Source organism: Ambystoma mexicanum, chromosome 1q (assembly GCF_040938575.1).
Source record: "Ambystoma mexicanum isolate Mex_15411 chromosome 1q, UKY_AmexF1_1, whole genome shotgun sequence".
In the NCBI taxonomy this organism is placed as follows: domain Eukaryota; kingdom Metazoa; phylum Chordata; class Amphibia; order Caudata; family Ambystomatidae; genus Ambystoma; species Ambystoma mexicanum.
This window is the reverse complement of record NC_090922.1, coordinates 898,856,919-898,874,593: the sequence shown is the minus strand read 5'-3', so window position 1 is coordinate 898,874,593 and position 17,675 is coordinate 898,856,919. Positions and strand designations below refer to the sequence as shown.

The 17,675-nt window shown below is 43.3% G+C and overlaps 1 protein-coding gene across 2 annotated transcripts in view; it reads right to left on the bottom strand.

Moving 5' to 3' along the window:
• Window positions 1–358: 358 nt before the first annotated feature.
• SNX7 (sorting nexin 7) overlaps window positions 359–17,675 on the bottom strand; it is a 305,876-nt gene continuing 288,559 nt past the window's right edge. The window contains exon 8 of one of the 2 annotated variants that reach the window (XM_069641533.1): window positions 359–781. In XM_069641533.1, the coding sequence (XP_069497634.1) occupies window positions 701–781 (81 nt within the window). In that variant the 3' untranslated portion in view covers window positions 359–700. The remainder of the gene's footprint in view (window positions 782–17,675) is intronic. The other variant, XM_069641532.1, reaches the window with a different exon arrangement.

The following is a 17,675-nucleotide window of genomic DNA, read 5'->3' as shown; positions in this document are numbered from 1 at the left end:
CCCTGACATCAGTATGCAGAGAAGACCTATGACAAATTCGGGCACACTGGATACATAGCGAGTCACTAGCACTCACGCCATCTCCTGACCACCCCCTCAACATCCATCCACATTACTGGTCTTCATGGGTTGTTTCTACTGCTAAGCCTTATTGTGGCCAACTGCACACACGCATTCTAATACTTTGGATCTCGGTCCTCCAAGGGCGTTGCCACTAACAGCGCTTTGAGACTATAATAATATCAATAGGTGGTATACAAATGAAAAGTACAATACAATAGCCATATTCCCAAATATCAATAATAGCTAGAATGCTGATTATTATCAGGAAATGAAACATAACATCACCATTTTATTTCACTTTTTTATTAAAATGCCAGTGCTTCCTTTACACCATTTAAAATATGAAATAACCTAATTATAAATGTTCCAAAACACGCTGACAGTTTTGTTTTACTGCAACATGTAAATACAAAATGCATGTCTATCATATTAATGGAACACTGATGTACAGTACAGTGTGATCCAAATGAAGGTAATTAGACTGGAATAACGCCCTGACATGGCTGGTGCTCCTTTGATTGTGGTTATTAAATAGTTTGTACCTTGCAAAGGATTCAGCAGATTCACACATTAAGTACACTTCTTTGGTTGGTAGAAACTGCAGCATTTGGAGAGAAATCGAACTCCCTGTAAATGTTTAAAGTCTCTGTTCCGGATCTTCCTCGGCTTGCAGTTCACTTGTCTGAGATGAAAGGAAGGACTCCCATGTAGCAAGGCACTGTATATAAATAAATAAAAATAATGTCAAATGAACAGCCAAGCAAATTCTACTACAAATCACAATATGCAGCTGAGGACATGCGACGTTGAAGTAGATACACCAGATCATTGCCAACACAAGACTGTGGTTGACAGTTATTAAGCAGCCAACACCTAACTACAAAGTTACCAACTAGCTGGAGGAGGAGGAAGTGGACCTGCTGTTTTGGTGCTGGTTACATTGATTGGTATTGGTCTTTTAGCCTCTTCATAAGTAAAAATTGGAAGACTCCGCAGAGCAGGGTTATGTATTTGTGTTCCCCTGTGAAGTATATTCTTCTAGTTGCCATGCTAGTAACACATCCCTGATTCGACAATACAGATGTGCAGCATTGCATCAACGCAAAGGGATTAATAAAATGAGACTGCATTGTTGAAAGAAGATAACAAAATAAAAAAATAAAAAAGTGTCCTGTGATCTCAGTTCCAAACCAATGCATGTAACCCTCAACCAAGAACACTAGAATTAAATGCAAGGAGTACTGCATGTACCATTTAGACTTTGTGAGGGCGACCAGACAACTAAATGAATAACTATGTGAAAATTGAATACCAATCACAATTCAGACCTACGAATCCATGGCTATGAACAGTCACAACAAATGCCATTGTTAGTTACACCTTTCCTGGATCCACAATCTGACCACTTGTTTAACAAAAAGACTGTAGGTCATAATGCTTTAAGATTTGTCCTTGCAAATGACAAACAATATCATGTTATGCCCCTAACAATATGACCAGTGTCGATTTGCAGAAAAACTAGCCGCATCCTTCACGGCAGCCAAATCTGCAATATGATAAAGTACCTACTTGAAAATAACCACCGTGTTTCACTGCATTTTGATTTACTTTGCCGTTATTTAGGAAATACTTCAGAAAATGCTGTATGGCGGATAGAGCATTCCTATTGCTGGATACATTTCATTTCATTCGAAAAGCATATGTAGATATATAGGGGGTATGTTACAGGAATCTGGTGGTGAGGGAACGAGTAGGGACGTGAAAGGGGGACATCTCAGTCAGATGATGTTAACAGAAAGGACTTACAATAGCCGGAGTGTAGAGTTCATCTGGGATGAGAGATTAATGGGAAGATGATACATCTGTACAATGTGAGCATCCCTCTAGGCCAGGGGTCTGCAAACTTTGACTCTCCAGATGTGTTGGACATCATCCCTGGCCAGCACAGTCAAGGGTGTAGGATTATAGGAGATTCATACAAAATGGTACAGACCAGACTTAGTCCTAGCCAAACTCCCCATTGTCTGGGTACTACAACACCTAAGGAAAGGCATATCTCATAAATAAACCCACAATGTGCGTCCTCTACAATTCATTGATAAATTAGTCCTGAAAAAATGGTCATTCGCTGCTCTCAGATGCATTGTACAAATACATATAAAAACAATACACAGATACAAATACATGTAAAGGAATTCACAGCAAAAAACGTAGGATGAGCAAATATACATACATCAAAACCTCATTTTCTCAAAACCCATCTTGCCCTAAGTCTTGAGCAAGGTTGCCACAATTCGTCATCTCACTTGGGTGTATACAGATAGGACATGCATTACTTACGTAAAAGCATTTCTGATGATTGTATCTGCGTAGATTCACATGCTGTGCATAGTATGACATCCAGTGGTCACTGCAGAGTATTGCATCTTGTTTTCGAAAGTCGAAAAGGGGACATCGACATAGGCGTGTCTGTAATACTATCCCTATAGTGACGTGTAGTGTACCCAAAATCCCTCACACGTCGAGGTTCCTCTGTTTGTATTTTTCTGGCATGAAGGAGCCTTATGACTGACGTGAGTGAGTACAGAAAAGAGAGAAAGTAATAAGACGTCTATGTTCCTTCCATCCGAGCGGGGAGGAAGGGTGGGCGCATGTGAATCTAAGCAGATACAATCATCAGAAAGGCTTTTACGGTAAGTAATGCATGTCTTCTGATGTTTGTTAATCTGCTTAGAATCACATGCTGTGCATAGACTAGCGAGCAGTACCCGGAGTTGGAGGTGGGTTGTGAGAAGGAACAGTAGAGAAAAGATGTCTTGGTACTGCTTGTCCCATCTGGGAATCAGATCTAGAATGGGCATCTAGACAATAGTGTTTTGTAAAGGTGTGTACAGAACTCCAGGTTGCCGCCTTGCAAATGGACTCAAGGGGAACATTTGCAATGAATGCTATGGATGCCCCAATGCCTCGAGTAGAGTGCGCTCTAGGCTTCAAGGGTAGTTCTCTCTTAGCAAGATAGAAACAGAGAGTGATGCACTGGACAATCCATCTAGATCAGGGGTCTCCAACCTTTACGTTAGCTAGAGTTACTTGTAGTGGAGGCTAACAGTGGAGAGCTACTAGCGGGTGATATTGTGATATCGGGGTGGGGATATTTATAAACCTCAGAATTCTTACCAATATTTTTTTGGCTCGATTATTTCCCCTCTATAAACAGATGGAATAACATATGCCTTCAGAAATATATTAAGAACTTCAAAAACCTCTTTGTTGCATTATTATTTATTAGTAGCTGTCTCAAAAAAACAGATATTTGTTGGACTACCACACAAATATCCTGTAATTTTTGTGCCCCCTCCTTTGCGTTTTATGCAGGCTTTATACATTCTAGGCACACTATTGTTTTCCAAATGTGCATTTCACAAAGTTTTCTTTGAAATGTTTTTTTTGTCAGACACCACACATACTCTGTTATTTGCCGGTAAAATAGCTCCACGGGTTCAGCGCTCGTTGCTGCGATCTGAGTGTGATCTGCAGGTCGCAGATTTGAATCCCACAAGGCCAACTCCTTCTGAGGTCGATAAATGAATACCAATTTCGGTTGGGTGATATTGCATGTAAATATGTGCTCTGTAGATTAAGGCGCTATATAAATAACACATCAGTATCATTATTTGTGTGCCCCTCTGTGTTTTAGCACGTTATATTTATAAAGCTGTTATATGCTTGCCAAACTGGTTAATCACAAATAAATGCTTCTGTTTTGCTGACAGCAGTTTTTATGAAATTAAACTGTGGGTTGATGGGTGCCAACTTTTGATTTTCACTACAGGGGCAGAAATATCCCCACCTCAGCCCCGAACATAAGCAAGCAACCAGCCCAACCCATACCCTGGCCAAACACATTGTATAGCACTTTTTTTTTAGAACGCATTGCGAAACGTCATACGATTAACAACCTGTAGTTTTGAATATATAACATCTCAGCATCGGTCTGTTAACCTGCTGAGCTACCCTGGTAGGCTTCTACGGTACAGCGTGTCTATGGATCGCTTAATGTACTAAAAGTTGGTGTACCTGTGTCATGCAAGTGATTTAAAGTGGAAATGTACAGTGTGGAATTTGGAAAGAAGCCACATGAAAGAAATTGCACCATTTTTTAAATATTATTTTGAACATTTCAAAGCGAGCTTCAGTGCTACTGTGATATTTTCATTGCATTGTCACAATGATCCTGCCCCAGCCCCTCCAACATCTCTGGCAAACAAGAGCAGCTTGCTTAAGCAAGAAAGTGTTGGGGGGGCGCACAAGGCCAACTGTGGTACTACAGGCGGCCTGTAGAAGCAGAACGTGATACTGACATCTGTCAGTGGATTTACAAGCAGGTCCAAGTGGCATAGCAGCCAAGCTCTCCGCCTGCAATTGGGACGACCAGGGATCGGATCCTGAACACGGAAAATAGCTGCAAAATGCAACATTAAATAATATAACTTAGGAAAATTTTTATTTTTCGGTATCTTCAGCGTGGGCGACTGAAAAGTCTCAGCCGAGCTACTAGTCGCCCCCTGATCGACTGTTTGGCGACCTCTGATGTAGATATAGTGGATTTGGAAACTGCATCTCCTTCTCTTCCTGCTGCCACTGAGACAAAGAACTGATTAGTCTTTCTTATTAGTCGAGTTCTTTCCATATAAAACATGACCTCCCTGCGCACATCCAGTGTGCGCAGGCTTTTTTCTCCTAAGTTTGATGGGTTTTGAAAGAACGTTGGTAGTTCTATAGACTGGTTAACATGAAACTTTGAAATGAATTTCGGTGCAAATCTAGGGTGTGTGTAGAACCACCTTATCTTTGTGAACTGTTACAAAGGGATCTAAGATAGAGAGCGCTTGTAGTTCACTCACTCTCCTAATGGAGGTGATAGCTATTAAGAAATCAGTCTTAAGAGTGACATCCTGAAGGGTCGCTTTATGCATGGGCTCGAAGGGGGAGCCCATCAGCCTGGTTAAAACAATGTTCAGGTCCCATACGGGAGCTGGGTTAGATACAGGAGGGTGAATTCTTTTCACTCCCTCCATGAAGGCTTTAATAACTGGAACCTTCCATCATGACACCTTATGTTGAGACGTAGTGTAACGGAGAGTGCAGCAAGATGAACTTTAATAGAATTAAAGACTAACACTGAGTCCAGCAAGTGAGTCAGGAATAGAACAATATGTGTGGGAGAGCAGTCAACAGGGTTGATGCTCTTTGAGTTACCCCAGATGACGAACCGTTTCCACTTACTAGAGTAGCAGGAACGAGTGTTCGGTTTCCTTGCCTCTCTGAGAATGTCCATGCATCTCTGAGGGAGCTGCAAGTGTCCAAATTCTATGGGAATGGATGCAATGTCTGGCCCCTGTCCTGTGACAACATGTTGTTCGGGCAGGGTAGTTTCACTGGAGGAGACAGTGAGATCTCCATCAGATGTGTGAACCAGGGTTGGCGGGCCCACATGGGGGCCACCAATATCATGATAACTGGTTCCTGGTGCATCTTGTGCACTATCTTGTTGAGAAGGGGAGTCGGGGGGAAAAGCGTAGACACATTTCCCTGATCATGTTATCCAGAGACAGTTCCCCTTGGAGCGGTTCTGGGGATACCTGGAGGCGTAATCTTGGCATTGGGTGTTCTCCAGAGTTGCTAACAGGTCGATCTTTGGGAAGCCCCATTCTGTGAAAACATTGGAGATGATGTCTTTGTGTAATCGCCATTCGTACTCTGCGGGTAGAGGGAAGTCTGCTGAGTCCGTCTGCCAGAAGACTGAGTTCCCCTGGTACATGTTGAGATAACAGGAACATGTGTTTGAGAGCCCACTTCCAGATGTTTTGGGACAGCTTGGACAGTCCTGGAGAGTGAGTGCCCCCTGGCTTGTTCAGGTAGTACATGGCCGTGGTGCTGTCCATGAGGATCAGCACTGTCTTTCCTTGTAGGTGTGTCTGGAAAGCCTTCAGTGCTTTGAAGACCGCCAACAATTCCAGCAGGTTTATGTGTTTGGACGCCACACTTGGAGTCCACACTCCGTGTGCAGTCTGATGGGATGGGTGAGCCCCCCCATCCTGTGAGGAATGCGTCTGTGGTTAGAGTGGCGTCTACTGCGGGGGTGGCAAAGGATTTCCCCAAGACAAGGTTTTTCCTCGACCACCACCGCAGCGTGAGAACCCAGGCTTGAGAGACAACCACTAGATCATCCCATTGTCCGCTGGCCCGACACCACTGGCTGTTGAGCCACTCTTGCATAGGGCGCATGTGCAGGTGCGCGTGAGGAACCAAGTAAATACATGACGCCAACATTCCTAGCAGCCGCATGGTTTTGCGTACCGTCACCTCTCGACCGGCTACATATTGAGGGATCTGAAACAGCATGTTTTGGACCCTCTCGTTGGAGGGGAAGACGAGGCCGTCCTTTGTTCGAATTAGAGCCCCTAGGAATTGCTTGACTTGGCTGGGGTCTAGGCTGGACTTCTTCTCGTTGATGGAGAAGCCCAGGTGGAACAAGAGGTCTACAGTCTTTTGGGTATTTGAGAAACATGTTTCATAAGAATCCCCTGTTATGGGCCAGTCGTCGAGGTAAGGATAGACCAGAATGGACGACCTGTGCAGGTGTGCCGCATCCACTGCCAGTACCTTCGTGAATATCTTGGTGCTGAGGCTATGGCGAAGGGTAGCACTTTGAACTAATAGTGTTTGCCTTCTATCATGAACCTGAGGTATTTCCTGTGCGCTGGCAACATTGAAATATGAAAGTATGCATCTTTCATGTCCAGTGTTGCCATGTAATCCCCCTGTGAGAGCAGGGGGATTACCTCCTGCAAAGTCACCATCCGAAATGTTGAGGTTTTAAAAATGTGTTCGCTGGGCGCAGATCTAATACAGGGCGCATGGTTAGATTCTTTTTGGGTACAAGGAAGTACCCTGAATAAATACCCTCCTTTACCTGTGAAAGAGGCACAACCTCTTTGGCTCCTTTTTCCAGCAGCAGTTCGACTTCCTGAAAAAGGATGGAGAGGTGTTCTGGAGATAGACTTCTTCCCCTTGGGGGTTTGAATGTTGGGGACCGACTGAATTTGATGCAGTAACCGTGGGCTATTGTTGATAGTACCCAACGGTCTGTGGTAATTCCCTCCCATGCTTGCAGTAATGTTGTTAACTGGCCCCCGACTAGATACGCATGAGAGGGGACTCGAACTTTCGGGTCATTTGGTGGTTGTAGCCGGGGAGCCTCTGGGAGTGCGGCCCCAACTCATTCCCTTGCCACGACGTTGTCCTCTTTGAGCATACTGTCCACTGGTTCCCTGAGGGGAGGACCAGTTGCTGGCTGAGGTGTATTGTTGTTCATTTTGTCGTTGGCCACGAAAAAAGCGCCTGTTGCCATAACGTCGCTTATTAGGAGGTCTCGTGATTTGGTCCACGGTTTTTAATGTTTCGTGTTCCTTCTTAGCTGTTTCCAGTGCGTCATCAACCGCCTTACCAAACAAGTTTCAGTCTTCAAGGGGTTTGTTGATGAGGGACGCCTGTGTTTCTGGCTTGAAACCTGAGTTTCTGAGCCAGGCATGTCGTTTAAGAAGTATGCCCTGGACTAGGGAACGGCCAGCCATTTCTGCAGCATCTGAAGTGTTTTTGATGATGCTCTGGTTTACCTGAGTACCTTCTGTCACAGTGGCTAATAAGCGGGTTCGCAAGGGCTCAGGGACTTCTTGTAGGCCTTCGCGCAACAGTCCCCATTGGGCATTGGCGTAGCTAGCCAACAGAGTTGTATTGTTGGCAATACGCGTGGCAAAAGCTGCCGAGGATGTAATCACCTTCCCTAAAGCATAAAAAGCTTCTTCCCCTCTTTATCCGGAGGTGCTTCGCTAGTAGATAGCGGAACCCCCGTCCTTTTCCTCGTGGTGGTTACTACCAGGGAATCTGGTATGGAATGACCCCTAATATACAAAGGATCAGAGGGTGAGGGGCTAAAAAGATTTTCGATCCTTGGATTAATACCTCTAACTAATGCAGGTGTAGAAAGAGAGGGAACGAGGCGTCTCTTGATTGAGGCGAGGAGAGGTATGGCTTGGCTTACAGGTGGCTTTTCCTTGATTATTTTTTCAACAAAGTCCACTTCTGGGGTAGTCTCCCCTGTATCAATTTGAAAATATGCTGCTGCATTGCATAGCATTGCATTAAATGTGGGTTGATCATCCACATGCGAAGGATCTCTGAGCGGTGTGGTCTGAGGAGAGGGCAGATCTAAAACATCAGAGCCTGTTGACGCCCATGGAGATTGCCAGGGCTGTGGTTCAAAAATGTCTGGGCTTCCTCAAAGTCCCCTAGAGGGTCTTGTAAATCCTCAGTATTTAGGAATTCTTCCTCTTCCTGAAAATGGGGATCCTCTTCAGTGAGGTCATATATATCTATTTCTTCCTCAAGTTGGTCAAAATGTCTTGGGAATTTAGCTCTCGGCTCTTCAGGGAGTACCTCCCTTGGCCTTTTAGGAGAAATGTGTTCAGAAGTGGACACAAACCTACCTAGCCTGTCCATACATGATTCAAATCTTTCCCTAGTCCACTGGGATCACCCTGAATGCTCTAGTGGCAGAAAGAGTTGTTCCTCCTCCTCTAGGCGTCGTGATCTCACCCATAGTGTGGAGGATATACCCTCTGTCGCCCTCTGAGAAACCTTCTCTTGGGCCCGACGATGGGGACGTATCTCTGGGTTTTCCCTTTGAAGTGGGGGGGAAGTTTTGCCCCTCTGTAGAATGCAGCATCTCCCTGTCTTTCTGAGCGGGCTTTGGCGACTCCTTCACCACCCGTTTCTGCGAGTCTTTGGAGACTATTCTTTCGACGACTAGCTTCTCTGTTGAGGGCTGGTCGTGAATAGTTTTCGGCGGTGCCGGAATCTTACCGTCGACTGACGCCTTGTTCCGAGGCATTTTGCCAGATGTTTTGGTGGTAGCGCCCTTAGTTGAAGACGGCCCAGTCGCTATACGCACATGCGGCTGCAGGGAGGGCAGTCGGCCCTTACTGTCGGCGGAGGCCACCGATTGATTCAGCGTCTCCGTTGGTGCTGAGGCCTTCTTCGATTTGCTCGACGAATGGCCGTGGGTTGTGTGTTTAGTGATTTTTTCTTGTACGCCAGCGTTGCTGGGGTGTACATCCCCATAAGTAGGGCCAGAGCTAAGTTTTTCGGGGCCGGGGACAGAAGCTGTGGAGTGAGAGCGCTCCAATGAGAGGTCAACAGCCTCCATTACGGAGGTAGCGTTATCACTATCCCCTTCGTATCATGCAGCGGTGGCGGCTGCGGGTGAGGAATCAGCCTTTGACATGCCATAGGCTGCCCACCTCTTGAGCATGCGTTCCTTCAAAGTTTTTGGGTGAAGGAGTTTACAGGTCGCTCACCCAGCCTCGTTGTGGTCGAGGGGTAAGCAGTGGTTGCACCATTTATACTTGTCCTTCCATGGAAAGTTGCCGTTACAACGTGGGCAAAATCTAAAAGGAGTCCTCTCCATAGCAGAGGATGTAACCAGTGATAACGACCCGGAAGGAAAGGGGGGAGAAAGGGAAAACATTCTAAAAGAAGCAGAAATGTCCACACCAACCCCCACTCTCCCTACTGTGTAGGCCTTCGAGGCCGGGCCACGTGTTCGGCAGCGCTGATACGATCACCTCCATCAAAACCACCGCCGTCGAAGATCTTGACTCGACGGGAAAGTTGAATGGCCATCAAAAGAGGGCTGGAGGTGGTATAAGTTAATAATAATAAATGACAAATCGACCAAGGGTCGAATAAATGGGAAATGGCAATTTCTCTTACAAGCTCCGCATAAGGCGACCAGATTCTGGGTGGAAAAAAACAATCTGAGGGATCTTGACACGTGACGGATTTTGGGTACACTACATGTCACTATAGGGATAGTATTACAGACACGCCTATGTCGACGTCCCCTTTCCGACTTTCGAAAAACAAGATGCAATACTCTGCAGTGACCACTGGATGTCGGACTATGCACAGCATGTGATTCTAAGCAAATTAACAAACATCAGAAGTATATATACACAGTTTTGTATAAATGCTGATGAATGCCAGATGGTCTTCAGGACCATGAAATAATATGTGGCAGGTGAATCAATAATCTCTTCGCATAATTATATCAATCCTCTTCAATGGATTTTCATAAGGATATTTTTCCTGTAATCGTGAACCTAGAACATCTTATTCTGTTCATTGCATAAAAGAGAAAGAACAACACATGCTTCATCTAGAATGTTAACCCAATACCACCATACTAATCCATGATGATGCAGTAACTCGGTACCACACCATCTATCTTGTATACCACATATGTATTGCGAGTATCTGACAATTAAGGGTAGCTGCTCATCTCCCATAATCAACATTGCCGTCACCGACAGTCTGACATACTCTTCAATATCCAGCCACTAATGGAACATCTGAAAAAGCACCACATAAGGAGGGCAAATCAGACACCCATGTATACTGTAGGGATGTAACGGGATAACGGTATACCGTTAAAGATACCGTGAACAACTTAATTGAACAATAATAACCGTCACGTTGTTTATACCGGTATACCGTTTATACCGTTAAGTGTGCTTTTCAATCTGATTGGGAAAGGCTGCAGTAAGCAAGTGATGCACAATCTTGGTCTTGCACTGTTGGATGTGCCGTCTGCCAAGGCGGCCTTGTTTGGCAGACAAGAGCATAGTGAAAGTGAGGCCACATTAGTAAATGCAGCTTTGCCGCTGTGACCGCTCTTTCTCTGTGATGAGTAGAGTCGGATCAAAGATCAGCCGACTTTGCACAAATTGTGTTGAAAGCTGCCCAGTGCCTGCACCTTTGTGTTCCCCATGACAAGCTGGCAACAATGAGCTGACTGACTGGCTCTATAAGTATAACAGAAACTCCAGTTCATAGACTCTGCCAGGCCCGTATTTCATGGGCAAACTAGAACAAAGTAATTTTGTTTCTGTCATTATTTATTTGAAAGGCAGCATACAGATTTTAAACGTTTTTCACACAGTCATGCTGCTCCACGCTACAGGTCAAATCTTCTAAGGTGATTTTCCCGATTTTCAATTTGTAATTAGCAGGACCACAGGGACATCATGAGGGTGAGCTGAGGGCCTGAACTGAAAGTGAGCATTTTATTTTTCCTTTTGTTCATATGTAAACCAATGTAATACAACGTTCAGTGACTTGCAAAAAAGTAGAGCCAGGAGCACTTTGCTTAGCAACCATAAAGCCAGCAGGAGCAGACATATATTGATTCAGCCTGGCCTGCCATCATGTGCCATTAGTTCAGTAAGTTAAGGTCCTACTTCCCTGAGCAAACACACACTGGAACAGCTCTTGCACTGGCTTTGCAAATTGTTTAAAAAAAAAGGACGGCCAGTGAAGTAATGCATATCGAATTACTCTCCCTAAGGTTTAGATTCAAGGAACTTAAGTTTCTCATGGTCATGGATCAGATAGCTATCCAGTTCTGTTTTAGCTTAGAATTCTGGTATTTGTAGTTTTCCCATCAATTTGAAGGAAGGACAACTACACATCCCAGAATTCAAAGGGGGGGAATGACTGGATGCCTATCTGATGCATGTCCACAAACAACTTTAGCTCTGTAGACCAGGCATGGACTGGACTTTAAGGCAATCAGTCCATGGATGAACTAAAAATGCAAAATGCTTGTGTGGGCCAGTTTTTTGGGTCAAAATGGGCTACTTTATTGGCCAAAGTGGGGCAGTTTGATGAGTGACTTCACTATGCGGCTAATAGTTTAGACCACTGTTGCTGAATAAATATTCTTTTAAATGTAACATTTGCATCACATTTTATCAAAAATCTCCCCCTTGGGTACTATTCAAACAGTGTTCAAAAAGGAATACATTCCCATTTGCAACTGTGGGCCACTTTTATGTTGGTGTCCGATACAATTTTAGGCCCCAATCCGACCCTGCTGTAAACTGTGTGAACACTGGGCCCATTAGTGCTTTCTGCTAGTAAATAAACTCCCCCCACCCCACTCTCCTCTGTTTAGATTTGCACATTGGCAATATAGTTGCTTCTCTTTATCCTTCACCTACCTGCCTTCTGCATATGGCACTGGACTGAAGCAGGCAGGACAGATTCTACATTCAATTTGAAGCATCAAAAGCAATGGGCGTGAAATATTTATTATGTCTATTCTCAATTTGTGACACCACCCATGAAAGCATTCCTCCCTCTCAACTCGCATCACAAGGGTCCTAATGCACATAGACCTGGGGAAATCGGTAATGATGGGGCTGTGGTGAAGTGGTGGTCTAAGCCATATTTGTGCCGATATGTATTTTAACTTTGCCATTTTGAAAGTTTTTTTTTGCCACTATCTTTAGGTAAATTAACATGTATTGCAGGAATCAAGAAAGAAATCAACAGCGCCCACTGAACGCTGTCCTTTTAGGATTACATGGTCAGTGGAGACTGACATCAGACCTTCATAATATACCAGGCAGATTGTAAACAAGCTATAGTGACTTGATCAATATGCAACCTTTCAGTGAGTGTGTGTTGGCTATGACATTTTGACAAAAGAAACACAATGACATGGGCTTTCAGACCGCACATGAGTTACTTTTATTCCTTTAATGGGATAAAGAGTTGTCAAAACAAACTTTTTGTGGCAGCGAGGGATCATGATGCCCATGCCATGTGGTTCCAAAAAAATGCAAGTCAAAGCCAATTTTCAAAGCGATGACCTGTGAATGAGCATCAAGCTCATTGCTCAAAATGTGCATTTTAACACTTCCACTAGTCACTCTTTCATTCAAGGCGATCAACGAGTGAGCACCATGAAAGACCAATATTGCAGCCGCCTTAGATCCCTAGAGTATCAGCTAAATATGTGCAGAGACAAGTTTCAAAATTCTACCATGCTACAGCTGTAAAATCCTTCCTGCGTATTTGTAAGTTAACTAAAAAGCATTGACTTAATGGTAAGTTAAAGAACATCAAAAGCAAAAAGGCTATGTTAAAAAAAAAGTTTTTTTTGATAAAAGTAGTTTCAGTTGGAGCAGTTTTTGATGCCATTCCGTAAACCACGCCTGCCTGACACAAAATCAATACGTTAGCAATAGGAAGAATAAGTACAGTGCCAAAAAGGAAAAGGATTTACTTTGGGTTGGTGGCTTTGGAGTTTACATATTTATAATGGATGTTTTCTAAATATATGACAATGGGGGATTTCCCTGGTTCTATCATTGAATTTACATATAATGAGACACACCACAAAATTCACTCATCTCTGCAGGTATTCCCTGCTGCCATACCAAAGGTTAACACGTCAGTGATTATTGAACACCTTTTGGCTCGCAAGTAAACTAAAGGCTGTAACGTCAAGAGAGAGTGTGTGTGTGTGCGCGTGTGCGTGTGTGTGTGTATGCGCACAAGCTCATACTACCATCAGCCTCCATTGATCTGTGGCATGCAGATTATCAAGATGGGAACATGTTCATCTTCACCAGTAGCCAGTGGGGGAACTAAAAGCCTAAATGACCACTTAAGAAAAGCTATTTGTTTGTGATGATAAATCTGTCAATGTATGACCTTTTAAGAAAATATTTGTTAAGATTAGTTAACTCCACCTGCTATTCCGTGATAACTATGATATACCGTCATTTGGCAAGAAGGTTATTGTACCGCCATAAAACTAATACCGTGACACTCCTGGTATAACGTACACCTAAAGTCATAAATCATCTTTAAGATGATACATGTAACAAACTTCCATGTATTTGCTATCCTAATCAACCAGAGAAATATTAGATTCTTGGTCGACATGGGATTCGCAGCATACCCAATAATACCTGTTCAGTCCGCACACATTCCAAGAACATAGATTCCTGGGGGCGTGATGGATAACTAGTATCACTATCTTGTATAACCCATAACTCAAACACAAATGGGACAAAAGGCAGAACATAGCCTGAGCTCATTTTACTCATAGGGGCACACTTCAAGCAAAAACACATCCACTCGATATGGTATCCTCAAGTGTGTTCAAAATGGCCAACTTAAATCATATGACACGGTCGCGTGATGCCATTGTCACCTGTTCTGAACGGCCGCATGGGATATCAAAGGCGTCTATAGAGTTGGTCATCTTGGAATATCTGATCCATGCTTTTCAAACTAGAAGGTAACTCGACAAGCGAGATATTATGAACATTTATCATATAACCCCATTTTCAGTATAAGAGAGAAGGCTTGAAATCTCAGGATGATAATGTGTCCACATGAATCCAATCATTTTGTTTAACAAGAAACGGTGACCTTCAAAATTATTAAGTCTCATATACCGAAGTCCCAGACTTTGATCATACTAATCTCATTACCCGGTTCACTGAGGTATCAGGCCCATAAATTGACAAAACACTGTATGGGTAAATTGAAAGGAAAAACTGGATGTACATTATTCACCAATCCATCGCATCTCATGATGAAGATTAGTGCCCCAATAATCAACATATTTACCTTGAACAGAAAGAATATTTACAATCGGGAATCTTTCAGTCTAACATGTGGGAGCCTTGAACAGTACTATGCTCAATCAGCCTGCCCGATTAATTACAAGTGGGCAATGGGAGATCTATAAATTCCTAAACTCGGGTTCACTGAGCATCTATAGCTGAAATTCGGTCCTCTATTACATAATCGCTGAATAAAGACAGTTGGAAATAGAACCTTTGTAACATTATACCACTCCACAGTCATTCAACCCACAAACGTGGCTCCTTGTTCTGAATATTAATTTCTGCTCCAAAGTCAACAATCTCCTATCAATCAGCTCTTGGCTGCCACCTCTAATCCCTTTAAGGATAACCCACTGTATTTCCGAATAGGAATGTGAGCAGTCAATATAATGGTTCACCAAATAAGCTTGTCGATCTTATTTTTAATGTAGATCCGATGCTGAATGAGCCTGGTTTTACATTTTCTGCTAGTTTTACCGAATATTCTGGAGTCCATGTGGCAAGATATCATGTACACTGCATTCTCAGTCTTACAAGTAGTATGTTCTGTTAATTTCCATTCTTTCTCTAACTCGATATTGACGGACACTTTGGTACCCCGAGGGTGCATTCCCACCACAAACACATTGTGGCAAAACTAATGGGATAAAGGCACAATATAAATGACAAACTACTACCATAACTATGAAAAGGGATTACACAAATGAATGTTGCACAAGTAGACATGCGTCTGCAAGGACAGATTTCAGAAATTCATTTCACATTAATACAGTCATTAATATGAATTATGCAAGAAAAATGAAATGTCATGCAGCAGTGTAGGGTAAAATAATCCCCCATCATTGCTCTCGTCAAAAATATAAAAACTATAATCATCCAATGGAGATTTTCTGGGAGTATCTGATTATTAAACCAGGCAATGGAAAGACATACAATCAGAAAATTTGCTGAGCTGTGAATATCTGGAAATATCTACGCTGTGGCCCATGGGTGGGCAGTTTGGAAGTGCTAGGGGCGCTGATTCTCAAAATAATTCAAGAGCATTGTAATGTGATAAACAGTTGGCTTCTCACTACATTTAAGTGCTAAATGAGATTTCCTTTCAAGAAAACAGATTGCAGTTTGTGTTGCGAGCACAGTGTTAAACTGATGCAATTCTGTTCAATCTAAGCACTGTGTTGTTTTGTAAATCAAGACCAATCAAATTGTAGCCAGTGTATTTCCATAGGTATAGTTGGCAGTTCAGACCGTGAATCAAAGGCCCTTGCATCGTAGCCTAACAGAGTATGCCATACCATTAATAATGTGCAGCCTGTGAAAGTCAAGGATAATATGGTATTGAGGATCGGAAAGGAGCCTAGAGACGGTATTTCTATTCTCAGAAAAATCATGCAAATATAAATCCCATGCAACCTCTCATCCTGAAATTTCACAATGAAAACCATATGTGAAGTAAAATGGAAAGAGTATTTATATCTGTTCAATACAATCTGAAAACCGGCCTCAATATGTATACACATTGATTATGGAAATGCAACTAGTGTGGGAGAAATCATGAAATAAATGCTGTCAAGTCAATTTTATTTTTGTCGACAAGCGGTCTATGATTGTGTAACATTGTGGTGACTTTTCCTGCATAAAAGCTGGGGATCACCATTGCATTGATTTGATTTTAATAAAATAAAATATCAATTCAAAAATGTCCCAAGAAATGTGGGGTGGTACTGTATGTGAGAGTGCATTATATTAGAGAGTTCTACTTGATCTAGTAGCCATACATTGACCAAAATATATCTTACTGCATGCAGTCCAAAACATTTGGAGAGCTGCAGGTTGCAGACACATGCTCTAGGCTAAGGATGTGCATTTTCTTGGCAATTTGGAATCTGTACAATGTGCCAATATTTGTTTATTTCAGGGGTTACTGATTTTCACTAATGGGTGCAAGGACGGTAAAGAACTGAAGCAGGGTGGAGGGCTAATGATCATAACGAGGAGGGAGGAGATAGGTTAGTGCAGGGGACACCTCAAGAGAAGAAGCAGTTTGAGAGCAGGTTTAAATGCTGGAATCATATTGGTGTTCTTGATGTTGGGGGGGGGGGATTCATTAGAAGTCAGGCCACCACGGCCTGGTGCTGGCGGAAATGACCAGGTGGGTGTCCCCTGTGCAACACCACATGGGGGCAAACTAGAACCATCTCAGCTTTCCCTCGGGAATGGGCAGGTATTGCACAAATATGAACCACAGGATGGGCAGCCCTTGGTAAAGGTACCTGTTACGGGGTGAAAATAAAGTCTGATACTAAAGGTAAGGGAAGTGAACTTCTTTACTAAGTTCCGTTGAAAAGGTATATACATCAGGTAAGTCCAAGGATAAGTAGGTAGGAAGGTACACAGGAGACATCCACTGGCTTCCACTCTCACAGGCTGCTTCACTGCAACTGACATTCATGGAATTTACAGGGGCACTCACACCACAACATTCCACAGGCATACATTCCACCAGGCATTCTCTCAAACAAGCATACATGCAAGACCAAGGCAGGGAAATTTCGAAAAACCAATTGCTGCCACTGTAAACATTGCTGAAGTACAAATGGGAACAGTGCCCCCTATGTGAAAGCCACAGCGGATTACACAGTGGATACACCTTTATTCCACTCAGTAACAACAGACAAAACGAAGTGGTGATTCAACAGAAAATGCCAGCAAAGCGTCTATTTAATTGCTGCAGATGAACGTCCAATACAGCCAAAAGTGTTATTACTTTCTTTTGTATGTTTTCATATTCACATAAAGTGCTTGCACGTAGAAATGGCACAGTAACTCCAACTCCTCACGTTAATTGTGTAGTTCCAGAATACACAGAAAATGTCAATCATTCTTGCAAAATCACACCGCAAAATGTGCGCTGCATTGCCACATCATGAATCTCTCTTGGCGGAGCAACCCTCACTGAGACACGCAGAGCAGATACAACGCAATGTCTCCACTTCCGTACACAAACTTTCTCTGACCGCACCTAGGCACGCGCAAGAGAGTTCTTTTCTCTCCGCTGCACTA